Genomic DNA, 13,269 nt, shown 5'->3' with positions numbered 1-13,269 from the left:
CAATCATAAGGTAGAAATGATCAAGTGTGCTGAGGAAGGCATGTTGAAAGCCATGACATGCTGAAAGCTAGGCCTCTTGTGCCAAACAGCCAAGTTGTGAATGTAAAGGAAATTTTTTTTTTTTTTTTTTTTTGAAGACAGAGTCTCGCTCTGTCGCCCAGGCTGGAGTGCAGTGGCACTATCTTGGCTCACTACAACCTCCACCTCCCGGGTTCACGCCATTCTCCTGCCTCAGCCTCCCGAGTAGCTGGGACTACAGGAGCTCACCATCATGCCTGGCTAATTTTTGTTGTTGTTGTTGTTGTTTTTTCTATTTTTAGTAGAGACGGGGTTTCACTGTGTTAGCCAGGATGGTCTCCATCTCCTGATCTCGTGATCTGCCCACCTCGGCTTCCAAAAGTGCTGGGGTTACAGGTGTGAGCCACCGCGCCTGGCGTAAAGGAAAAATTCTTGAGGGAAATTAGAAGTGCTAGTCCAGTGAACACGCGAATGATAAAAAAGCTAAGCAGCCTTAATGCTGATATGGAGAAAGTTTAAATGGGCCGGGTGCCATGGTTCACACCTGTAATCCCAATACTTTGGGAAGCCATTCACACCTGTAATCCCAATACTTTGGGAAGCCAAAGTGGAAGGATCACTTGAGGTCAGGAGTTCGAGACCAGCCTGGCCAACATGGTGAAACCCAGTCTCTATTAAAAATATAAAAATTAGCTGGGTGTGGTGGTACGTGCCTATAATCCCAGCTACATGGGTGGCTAAGGCAGGAGAATCGCTTTAACCTGGGAGGTGGGGGTTGCAGTGAGCAGAGCTTACGCCACTGCACTCCAGTCTGGGCTACAGAGCGAGACTTGGTCTCAAAAAGAAAAAAGTTTAAATCGTCTTCCCTTAAACCAAATCCCCAACCCGCCCCCCCGCCCAAACTCTGTTCAATTTTGCGAAGGCTGAGAGAGGTGAGGAAACTGCAGAACAAAATTGGAAATTGGAAGCTAGCATTGGAAGTTCAAGAGGTTTAAGGCAAGAAGCCATCTCCATAACATAAAAGTGCAAAGTGAAGCAGCAAGTGCTGATGGAGAAGCTGCAGCAAGTTCTCCAGAAGATCCAGCTCAGATAATTAATGAAGGTGGCTACACTAACAGCAGATTTTCAATGTAGATAGAATGGCTTCTATTGGAAGAAGATGCCATCAAGGACTTTTAGTAGCCAGGAAGGAGAATTCAATGCTTGGCTTCAAAGCATCACAGGACTGGTTGACTCCCTTGTCAGCCAGATGCAACTGGCTGATGCAACTGATGACTTTAAGTTGAAGCCAATGCTCATTTACCATTTCGAAAATCCTATTGGTCTTAAGAACAATGGTAAATCTACTCTGCCTGTGCTCAATAAATGGAATAATAAAGCCTGGATGACAGCACATCTGTTTACAGCATGGTTCACTGAATATTTTAAGTCCACTGTTACACCTACTGCTCAGAAAAACAGATTCCTTTCAAAATAATACCGCTCATTGACAATGCACCTGGTCACCCAAGAGCTCTAATGGAGATGTACAAGGAGATGAATGTTGTTTTCGTGCCTGTAACACAACATCCATTCTGCAGCCCCATAAATCAAGGAGTATTTTGACTTTCAAGTTTTATTACCTAAGAAATACATTTTGTAAGCCTATAGCTGCCATGGATAGTGATTCCTCTGATGGATCTGGGCAAAGTCAGTTGAAAACCTTCTGGAATGGATTCATTATTCTAGATGCCCTGAAGAACATCAATAATTCATGGGAGGAAAAATATCAACATTAACAGAAGTTTAGAAGAAATTGATTCCAGCCCTCATGAATGGCTTTGAGTTGTTTAAGACTTCGGTGGAAGAAGTCACTGCAGATGTGATAGAAACAGCAAGAGAACTAGAATTAAAACTGGATCCTGAAGATGTGACTGAGTTGCTGCAATTTCATGATAAAACGTGAACAGATGAGGAGTTGCTTCTTATAAATGAGGAAATAAAGTAGTTTCTGAAGATGGAATCTACTTCTGGTAAAGATGCTGTGAACATTGTTGAAATGATAACAAGGGATTTAGAATATTTTGAATATTACATAAACCTAGTTGATAAAGCAGTGGCAGGGTTTGAGAGGATTAATTCCAATTCTTAAAGAAGTTCTACTGTGACCAAAATGCTATTAGACAGCATTACTTGCTACAGAGAAACATTTAATGAAAGGAAGAGTCAATCGATGCAGCAAACTTCATTGCTGTCTCATTTTAAGAACTTGCCACAGCCACCTCAACCTTCAGCAACCACCACCATGATCAGTCAGCAGCCATCAACATCAAAGCAAGACTCTCCATCAGCAAAAAGATCACCATTTGCTGAAGGCTCAGGGGATCATTAGCTTTTTTTTTTTTTTTTTTTTTTTTTTTTGCAATACATATCTATGTGTGTATGTGTATAAAATTTAGAGATGGGATCTCACTGTCATGATCATAGCTCACTGCAGCCTCAGACTCCTGGACTCAAGGGATCCTCCTTGCCTCAGCCTCCCAAGTAGCTGGAACTACAGGCATGCACCACCATACCTGACTAATTAAAAACAATTTTTTAAGAAATAGGGTCTCACTATGCTGTCCAGGCTGCCTTGAGTCCCTGCCTCAGCTTCCTGAGCCCTGACACCCAGCTCGTGGTAACTGTTGGTTTGCTTGTTTGAGACAGGGTTTCATTCTGTTGCTCAGGCTAGAGTACAAAGGCATGACCACAGCTCACTGCAGCCTCAACCTTCTGGGTTCAAGGGATCCTCTCAACTCAGCCTTCCAAGTATCTGGGACTACAGGTGTGTGCCAACAGGCCTGGCTAATTTTTGTATTTTTTGTAGAGACAGGGTCTCACTATGTTGCCTAGGCTGGTCTTGAACACCTGGGCTCACGTGATCCACCTGCCTCGGCCTCCCAAAGTACTGGGATTACAGGCGTGAACCACTGCGCCAAGCCATTAAGCCACATCTTAAGGGTGGACAGGTCAGGGATGGACATTTCAAGTCAAGGAAAACAGCCTATTTAAAGAAACCACAAAAGAGCCTGCCCTCTAAGACATAAAGCTGGAACAGAGGTAAAGACAAGTGGAGGGAGATGATGGTGGAAGAGCAGAAGTACCTGGTCCTAAAGAGCTTTATAACTCACCATAAGAAGTTTGGATTTTATTCAGTACAGCAGGTAGCCTTGGAAAGATACGAGCAGGGGCATGGCAGGCATGCACAACCCTTCTATGGAAGATAGAATGGAGAGAGGTAAAACTGGAGACTAGGATAGTTAAGAGGTTGCTGCAAGGTTAAGACCATGAGAGCTTGGTCAAGAACAGTGAGGAGGCAAGGCGCCGTGGCTCATGCCTGTAGTCCCAGGACTTTGGGAGGCCCTGGCTGACCGATAGCTTAAACCCAGGAGTTTGAGACCAGCCTGGGCAACACAGTGAGACCTCATCTCTATTAAACATAATAGAAAAATAATTAAAGAACAGTGAGGGTTGGGCGCGGTGGCTCACACCTCTAATCCCAACACTTTGGGAGGCCGAGGCAGGCGTATCACCTGAGGTCAGGAGTTCGAGACCAGCCTGGCCAACATGGTGAAACCCCGTCTCTACAAAAATACAAAAATTAGCCGGGCATGGTGGTGGGTGCCTGTAATCCCAGCTACTCAGGAGGCTGAGGCAGGAGAATTGCTTGAACCCGGGAGGCAGAGGTTACAGTGAACTGAGATCGTGCCATTGCACTCCAGCCTGGGTGACAGAGCGACACTCCCTCTCAGAAAAAAAAAAAAAGAAAAGAAAAAGAACAGTGAGGAGACATGCAGAGGGATGGATTTAAGAGGCATTTATTTATTTAGTCTATTAAAATTAACCTGGTCATCAAAGGATTTTTTGGGTGACAAAAACTAATCCAAGATGACTCCAAGGTTTCTGGTTTAGGCAACTGTTGAACAGATAATTCACAGATGATAATCCCAAAGGCAGAACGGATATACAAAGGAAATAAAACATGACAGAATTATGGTATTTGGTTCAGTTTAAGGAGCAGGGTGTTTAGGAGTTAGAGGAGGCCAGAAGATGGAACCCTGGGGAAACACCAACATTTAAAGGGGCAGGAAAGGTAGAGAATAAGGGCCAAGGGATTACTCAACATTCTGCTCTCCAGGTTTGCCTGGCTCAAATCTATATAAAGAAAAGGAGCAGGGAATGAAGTAAAACTGTTACAGGAAAGGGGTCCCAATCCAGACCCCAAGGCAAGGTTCTTGGATCTCATGCAAGACAGAATTCAGGGCGAGTCCACAGTGCACAGCAAAAGCAAGTTTATTAAGAACGTAAAGTGGTGAAAGTACAGCTACTCCACAGAGTAGGGCGTTCCCGAAAGAAAGAGAAGGAACGCATCCACCCTAAGTACAACACTTAGTTTACATATGGAATAAAAAAAGATCATGGGGAGATGTGCTGTGCTACAAGGGTTTGTGATAAAGGATTAATTACTATATTATGTAAGAATCGATATCTTTATTTATTTATGAGACAGAGCCTTACTCTGTCGCCCAGGCTGGAGTGCAGTGGTGCAAGCACGGCTCACTGCAACCTCCGCCTCCCAGATTCAAGCGATTCTCCTGCCTCAGCCTCCAGAGTAGCTGAGATTCCAGGCACGTGCCACCACACCTGGTTAATTTTTGTATTTTTAGCAGAGATGGGTTTCACCATGTTGGCCAGGCTAGTCTTGAACTCCTGACCTCAAGTGATCCGCCCGCCTCGGCCTTCCAAAGTGCTGGGATTACAGGCGTGAGGCACTGTGCCCAGCCCAATATTATCTTTAAAGCAAAATTAGGAATGCTGCTGTTCTCAAAATATTGAGATATCTGGACACTTCGAAGTCTGGGTCTGTTTAGTAAACATTATCAATCTGTTGCCTTAATGGTATACATGTAGAGGCTAGGAATACCTAACTTTCCGGGAATGCAGCCCAGCAAGTCCCAGCCTCATTTTCCTAGCCCTCACTCAACACAGAGTCGCTCTAGTTCCAACCCCTCTGACATATTCTCTCTCAGATGTGAAAATTGCTGCAGCAGCTCCCTATTTGCAACACAGCACATGGAAATCACAGCAATGGACAGCCCTTCAGAAAAGCTTCTGGGGAGGGAGGGCCTGGTGGCTCAACTCCTGTAATCCCAACCCACTGGGAGGTCGAGATAGGTGGATCCCTTGAGCTGGAGTTCTAGACTGGCCTGGGCAACGTGGGGAGACCCCGCCTCTATTTTTTTAAAAAAATTACATATATATATACACACACACGTATATATGCATACATATATATAATGCTTCTGTGTTGGCAATTCAGATGATTTGGCGAGTGTGTCTTTTTTCATTGCTAAAAACCTGTCACGTTGGCTCTCAGAGACTTGTGATGCCTGAAGACACAGGTAATGGGAAAAAGATCAGCATTCTGGGAAAAGGTTCCACAATTTTATTAATCATACACCATCTGTGTCCGCCCTTTTAAAGAAATGGGCGCAATCAGACAATGACCTCGGCTTTACACCTGTTCTCCAAGAGGCCCTAGTTGTTTCCCACTGTAAGCCGCCCCAGAAAAGCGCCGCATCAATTAACCCACGGGAACAGCCCGGGGCTGGAGGATGCTCCTGGAATCCGGCCTCCCGCCGCGCCTCCTCCCCCGCAAGCTGTTCCTTCCTACCTACCGGAAGTTCAGGGCTCCGCCCACTTCCGCAACTCTGAAGCCACCGCCGGAAACACCTGGCTTCAGCCAATAGTTAGCTTCCCAGGAATCGTTACCTCTGACCTCGGGGCTAATCAGAGACTGTGGGACGCACACCTCGCGAGAGGTGAGGTTGAAGCTGCCTCCGCCATCTTGGAGATGGGAGACGGGCGATGGCTGTGGTCCTTCTGCTAATGCAAACAACAAAACGGGCACACTAGTCACCCCCGAGGGAGGCCACCATCACTGTAACTGTTGACCAAAGCTACAAAAGAGCGAGGGTGTCCAACCCAGCGCGGCGACACTGAGAGCAGCTTCCCCTGCCTTCTGCGGCGGCAGACGTGAAGTGCTTGAAGACCGGAAGGATGGTGCAGTCCTGCTCCGCCTACGGCTGCAAGAACCGCTACGACAAGGACAAGCCCGTTTCTTTCCACAAGTGAGGACCCTGCGCGCCTCGCGGGGCCGGTCTCAGCCAGGGTGGGGGCGCGCGACCGGCGGGGCCGGGGGCGGAGCCAGGCGCGTGTCCGCGCGAGGGGCGGGTAGGGTATGGGACCGGCCGCGCGAGGCGTTTCCCACCGCGTCCCGCTGGGAACCGTCGCCCGATCGCGCGTTCTCGGCGCGCGTCGCCGCGGCGGCCGTTTCTTGCGCTCTTGGAACAGGTCCTGGTTGCAGGCTTCGCTCGAGGCCTCGGAGCCCGCGGGCGATGCCTATGGTGGCGCGGGTTTTGCCGCCACCAGGGTCACAGAGCAGCCAGGTGTTGTAATAACGTCTAGGGGTAAATTTGAAATAGAAACAAAGGCCTTTAAACGAATAAATCACTCCCTTGCTGTGGATGGGAGGCCAGCATCGTAGCAATTAAGGGTTTTTTGGCTGGGAAATCACGGAGAATTTTTGCCCCCAATCTCTAGGAACTAAGCTTTAAGGACCCTGAGTTTTGAAGAAAGCTTCAGGTACTGCCAAGATAAATCGTTATCTTTTCAGCACACAATAATGATAATATGGACAGTTACAACATGGATCATAATAAAATGACTCACACTGATCTTTATTTATTATGGCATTACCTGTGCATAGAGGAAGCTCTTTCGAAAGAAACTGCCCCACAGCTTTCAGAGCTGTCTTATCCAGTAGGTAGCACAGTTAAGAGTGCTAGGATCGGCTGGGCGCGGTGGCTCAAACCTGTAATCCCAGCACTTTGGGAGGCCGAGACGGGCGGATCACGAGGTCAGGAGTTCGAGACCATCCTGGCTAACACGGTGAAAACCCGTCTCTACTAAAAAATACAAAAAAAAAACCTAGCCGGGCGAGGTGGCGGGCGCCTGTAGTCCCAGCTACTCGGGAGGCTGAGGCAGGAGAATGGCGTAAGCCTGGGAGGCGGAGCTTGCAGTGAGCTGAGATCCGGCCACTGCACTCCAGCCTGGGAGACAGAGCGAGACTCCGTCTGAAAAAAAAAAAAAAAAGAGTGCTAGGATCAAAAATATTCTCTTGAAAATAGGAAAAAAGTGCAAAGTTGCAATTACTTATGATAATCAAACGCTTGTAAAATGTGACATAACATATTCAGTTGAATTTGTTTACAAATTTTAATTGCATTTATGTTAAGTTTTCTTTGTAAGAATTCCTGACGACTATACGCAGATGATAGCTAAGAAATCAGATGCAGGGGTAAACTATACAAATTAGCCATAGGTAATTAGCTAATTATCTTTTATAATTAGGTAAATAATTACAAAAGCAAAATGTTAAATATCCTTTCAATTTTTTTATTTTTTATTTTTATTTTTTGGTGTGGAGCCATCTATGTTTACTAGGGGAGTGTCCATGCATTTTTTAAGTGTGTTTGATACCATGTGAGATGGACCCTATAGAAATAAATGTGTGTAGAACATAGGTCTCCAGAGTAATGATGTTACCCCCTTGGCGAAGGGGATAGAACACTTACAGGATTCAGTTCAGGATATCCTAATATTGTCTCTTGATTTAATTGGAATTTCTGTAAACATGTTCTTTCAAAATGTAGGAAAAGGTCAGGTGATGGTAACAGGATTACATGTGCAGCTCCCCACCCACATTTCTGATGGCATGGCAGAAGGAATCTAAAATTATGGAAAATGTTTCATTGGCACTGGAAACAAGTTTAAGGAGGGTATTCACACGTCAGAAATAACTGTGTTTTTGACCAGGCACGGTGGCTCATGCCTGTAATTCTCAGCACTTAGGGAGGCCTAGGTGGGCAGATCACCTGACGTCAGGATTCAAGACCAGCCTGGCCAACATGGCAAAATCCCTGTCTCTACTTTAAAAATACAAAATACAGTTGTACGCCTGTAATCCTAGCTATCTGGGAGGCTGAGGTAGGGGAATCGCTTGAACCTGGGATATGGAGGTTGCAGTGAGCTGAGATCTTGCCCTGCACTCCAGCTTGGGTAACAGAGCGAGACTCCATGTCAAAAAAAAAAGAGAGAGAAATAACTGTTTCTGCTAGGTGTTAAACACATACGGATTGAATCAAAAGAAGAGCCAACCTGCATCTTATCCTTTATCTAAAAGAGCAGGTTTAGGGAGAGTAAATGGGAAAGATTTTAACAGAATCTCACAAATAGCTGTAAATTTGTGGTCCTTGTGCCAGGAGGCCCTAGGTACTGAATTTTAGCAGCAAATGCTACCATAGTTTATGCTTACAGAGCCAGGAGGCCATAGGTACTGAATTTTACCAGCAAATGCCACCCTAGTTTATACGTATAGAGGCCGTTTCCAGCTGAGATTTTCTTCTTCTTTTTTTGAGATGGAGTCTTGCTCTGTCACCAGGCTGGAGTGCAGTGGCACGATCTCGACTCACTGCAACCTCTGCCTCCTGGGTTCAAGCGATTCTCCTGCCTCAGCCTCCTGAGTAGCTGGGACTACAGGCGCACACCACCACGCCCAGCTAATTTTTGTATTTTTCATAGAGACGGGGTTTCACCATGTTGGCCAGGATGGTCTCCATATTTTGACCTCCTGATGCGCCCTCTTCAGACTCCCAAAGTGCTGGGATTACAGTTGTGATTACAGGCCACGCCCAGCCCCAGCTGAGATTTTCTAGGAGTACCACTTATCCCACCGTCTGCATAGTGGCAGCAGAGAGTGCTATGTTGTACAAAGAAAAGGGACTGTCATAAAGATCTCTTACTAGCAGAGTCAGGCTCTAGCATATTGTACATGGAAGAGAAAACTGTGAAACGTAAATTCGAAACCCCCTTCCTTTGTTTTTTTTTCTAATCCCCCCAGTTTACCAAATCCTTAATTTGGAAGAGTAAAACCACAATAAATGTAAACTCTCACTATCCCTGTTTACCTGGGCCTAAATGGACATCCCAGTTGATTAGAAAATAAATCCTTTTCTTTTGTTATTATCTGCCTTTAATTCAAATTTAGTCTACTCATATTTGTCAGACTGATGCTAAGAGAACTAGAAGCCCCTCTTTCCTAGTACATAGATACAAATGTGCAGTCTTTGTCTTTCTGTGCAGCACACAGAAAATTACTGGTAAAAAATATGAATACAGTTTTTTTCTTTTTGAGACAGGGTATGGCTCTGTCACCCAGGCTGGAGTGCAGTGGACCATCTCAGCTCACTGCAGCCTTGACCTCCCAGGCTCGAGCAATCCTCCCACCTCAGCCTCAGCCTCCCAAGTACCTGGGCACATACCACTATACCCAGCTAATTTTTGTATTTTTTGTAGAGACAGGATTTTGCCGTGTTGCCCAGGCTAGTCTCGAACTCCTGGACTTAAGCAGTCCCTCAGACCTTGGCCTCCCAAGTGCTGGGATTACAGACATAAGCCACGGGCACATTTATTCTATAGTATGTATTTTACTTGAATCTGTTGGTGAACTCACTATAAAAAGTTAAATATTAATAAATGAGGGCCCAGCGCAGTGGCTCACGCCTGTAATTCTAGCACTTTGGGAGGCCAAGGTGGGCGGATCACGAGGTCAAGAGATCGAATCCATCCTGGCCAACATGGTGAAAGCCTGTCTCTACTAAAAGTACAAAACTTAGCTGGGCATGGTGGCATATGTGGTGGCAGGCGTCTGTAGTCCCAGCTACTTGGGAGGCTGAGGCAGGAGAATCACTTCAACCCAGGAAGTGGAGGCGCAGTGAGCCGAGATTGTGCCACTGCACTCCAGCCTAACAACAGAGCAAGACTGCGTCTCAAAAAAACTTTTTTTAATTAATAAATGAGATAGATAACTAGAGCCAATCTTTAATCCAGTATGATAATACCATTGTAACATCTTTAATACCAGTGTAAGATCTTTCCTAAGTTGGAAAGTTTGGGTGCCTTTATTTAAAAAAAATCAGCACAGATAATTGAATTATGCCTTCTTCTTAGGTTTCCTCTTACTCGACCCAGTCTTTGTAAAGAATGGGAGGCAGCTGTCAGAAGAAAAAACTTTAAACCCACCAAGTATAGCAGTATTTGTTCAGAGCACTTTACTCCAGACTGCTTTAAGAGAGAGTGCAACAACAAGTTACTGAAAGAGAATGCTGTGCCCACAATATTTCTTTGTACTGAGCCACATGACAAGGTAATATGCGTTTTAAAATATTGGGTTGCTTTCTGTTTATCAAATTGATATGTTCATTGATTAAAATGTGGAAAATTCAGTTAGCGTTAAGAGAATAAATGTGCCTGGAACTTTGTGTAGTTAACAGTGATACACTTCTGAAAACACAAAATGCGGTTTATTTAAGATAAATATCCTCACACTAAGAAACTTAGTCCAGCCCTTGTAACTTACTTAAAAATCACTCTGTACTGCCAGTTATATATTGATAAGTTTTGGGTTTTCTTTATCAGCGACAGTTTAGATTCAAAGCATTTTTTTCTTCTCAGTGCTTAGTATTTAATTGGATCTGATTATTCATTTTGTCTCTTTCTTGCACCGTCCCTTTACTGCAGGTAGAAAAGTTTATTCAAACTAAAACTATTTTCTCATTTTGGAATGTTTCTTTACCACTGATTCACCAAAAAAGTCTAATACTTCTTAAATTCCACAGAATATTTATTTATTTATTTATTTATTTGAGACAGAGTCTCTCTGTCGCCCAGGCTGGAATGCAGTGACATGATCTTGGCTCACTGCAACCTCCGCCTCCTGGTTTCAAACAATTCTCTTGCCTCAGCATCCCGAGTAGCTGGGATTATAGGCATACACCACCACACCCGGCTAATTTTTGTAGTTTTAGTAGAGATGGGGTTTCGCCATGTTTGGCCAGGCTGATCTCAAACTCCTGACCTCAGGTGATCCGCCCACCTCTTCCTCCCAAAGTGCTAGGATTACAGGCGTGAGACACTACCCCTGGTCAGTCCACAAATTGTTTTAAACTGTTATTTTTAGTTACTAATTCAAACATACTTTGTATTTTTGTTTTAGAAAGAAGATCTTCTGGAGCCACAGGAACAGCTTCCCCCACCTCCTTTACCGCCTCCTGTTTCCCAGGTTGATGCTGCTATTGGATTACTAATGCCGCCTCTTCAGACCCCTGTTAATCTCTCAGTTTTCTGTGACCACAACTATACTGTGGAGGATACAATGCACCAGCGGAAAAGGATTCATCAGCTAGAACAGCAAGTTGAAAAACTCAGAAAGAAGCTCAAGACCGCACAGCAGCGATGCAGAAGGCAAGAACGGCAGCTTGAAAAATTAAAGGAGGTTGTTCACTTCCAGAAAGAGAAAGATGACGTATCAGAAAGAGGTTATGTGATTCTACCAAATGACTACTTTGAAATAGTTGAAGTACCAGCATAAAAAAATGAAATGCATATTGATTTTTAATGGGGCCATACCATATATCCTCCTCTAGCCTATAAAGGAGTTTCATTTAAAAAAATAACACTTGATTACTTATATAAAAACAGTTCAGAATATTTTTTTAAAAAAATTCGATATATACTGTAAAAGTATAAATTTTTTTGTTTGTAATTTCAGGTTTTTTACATTTTAACAAAATGTTTTAAAAGTTATAAACTAACATCAGACCTCTAATGTAAGTTGGTTTCAAGATTGTGGATTTGGGTTTTTTTTTTTTAGTATTTATAGAAATAATGTAAAAATAAAAAGTAAAGAGAATGAGAACAGTGTAGTAAAAGGGTGACTTCAGTTTAAAACTTAAAATTAGTACTGTTTTATTGAGAGAACTTAGTTATATTTTAAATCAGAAGTATGGGTCAGATCATGGGACATAACTTCTCAGAATATATATATATATGTACATATTCTCATATGTAAAGTCACATGGTTCATTTATTTTTCTGAATCAGTTATCAAAGATAAATTGGCAAGTCAGTACTTAAAAAGAAAAAAAGATTTGATTGTCTTCACAGCAGAAAAGAGTCGTTGCGTATCTGATCAATAACTTTAGATTCTAAGAGTGGATTTTTTTTTTTAATGGTCTCCTATTTTTTTCCCCTCTGTCTAGCATTATAAAATTAGAAGTGTATTTTCAGTGGAAGAAACCTTCTTCAATAAATAAAGTAAGGCATTGTCATCAATGAAGTAATTAAAACTGGGTCCTGATCTATGATATGCTTTTATCTTTCATTACCCTCTAACTGAAGGACATCCAGTTCCCCAGCTGTAGTTATGTATCTGCCTTCAAAGTCTCTGACAAATGTGCTGTGTTATTAGAGTTTGATTTGTATCATATGATAATGTTGCACTTGACTGAGTTGAGGCAAGTCTTCACATAAAAAATTATTTCTTCACTTTTAACACAAGTTAGAAATTATATCCCATTTACTTAAATGAGTGATTTATATTCAGAACAACCTACTATGTAGTGTTTATTTTACTGAATGTGGAGATTTAAACACTGAGGTTTCTGTTCAAACTGTGAGTTCTGTTCTGACTTTGTGAGAAATTTTACATATATTGGAAATGAAAATATGTTCTGAGTAAACAAATATTACTATAGGAGTTATCTATTTAGATTTAGAATAACTATTCCAATGATAATTATTACTTTTATATTTCAAAGTACACTAAGATAGTTGAAGAGTAATAGACCCTTTAAGACAGTATTAAAGGTGTGAAACAATGGCGTTCAAAGTGTCTTTTGTAGAACTGGTTTTCATTGTAGTTCACTGCCATGCTGCCAGTGGATAGCACTGTGATTCATGGATATTTGATGTTTTATGAACCAGTATCTCAAAAATAGAAATAATGTTTAGAAGATTACTTGAAGTTGGGCTGGCCACCATGGCTCACGCCTGTAATCCCAGCACTTTGGGAGGCCAAGGCAGATGAATCACAAGGTCAGGAGTTTGAGAACAGCCTGGCCAATATGGTGAAACCCCATCTCTACTAAAAATACAAAAACTAGCAGGGCATGGTGGCGAGCGCCTGTAGTCCCAGCTACTTGGGAGGCTGAGGCAGGAGAGTTGCTTGAACCTGGGAGGTGGATGTTGTAGTGAGCTGAGATGGTACCACTGTGCTCCAGCCTGGGCAATAGAGCGAGACCCCATCTCAAAAAAAAAAAAACATTACTT

The 13,269-nt window shown here is 43.3% G+C and overlaps 1 protein-coding gene across 2 annotated transcripts; it reads left to right on the top strand.

Annotated features, from left to right (window-relative positions):
* The first annotated feature begins 5,317 nt into the window (after positions 1 to 5,317).
* THAP1 (THAP domain containing 1) lies at positions 5,318 to 12,822 on the top strand. 2 transcript variants are annotated; one of them, XM_023214438.2, is made up of 3 exons: positions 5,318 to 6,170; positions 10,111 to 10,306; positions 11,156 to 12,822. In XM_023214438.2, the coding sequence occupies exons 1-3, from the start codon at positions 6,100 to 6,102 to the stop codon at positions 11,528 to 11,530; spliced, it is 642 nt and encodes a 213-aa protein (XP_023070206.1). In that variant the 5' UTR covers positions 5,318 to 6,099; the 3' UTR covers positions 11,531 to 12,822. The 2 variants fall into 2 exon arrangements, with proteins under 2 accessions (XP_023070206.1, XP_023070207.1); XM_023214439.2 differs by lacking the exon at positions 10,111 to 10,306.
* The last annotated feature ends 447 nt before the right edge of the window (positions 12,823 to 13,269 follow it).

This window comes from Piliocolobus tephrosceles, chromosome 7 (assembly GCF_002776525.5).
Source record: "Piliocolobus tephrosceles isolate RC106 chromosome 7, ASM277652v3, whole genome shotgun sequence".
In the NCBI taxonomy this organism is placed as follows: domain Eukaryota; kingdom Metazoa; phylum Chordata; class Mammalia; order Primates; family Cercopithecidae; genus Piliocolobus; species Piliocolobus tephrosceles.
The sequence above is the reverse complement of the archived record's forward strand: the minus strand, read 5'-3'. Positions and strand labels throughout refer to the sequence as shown.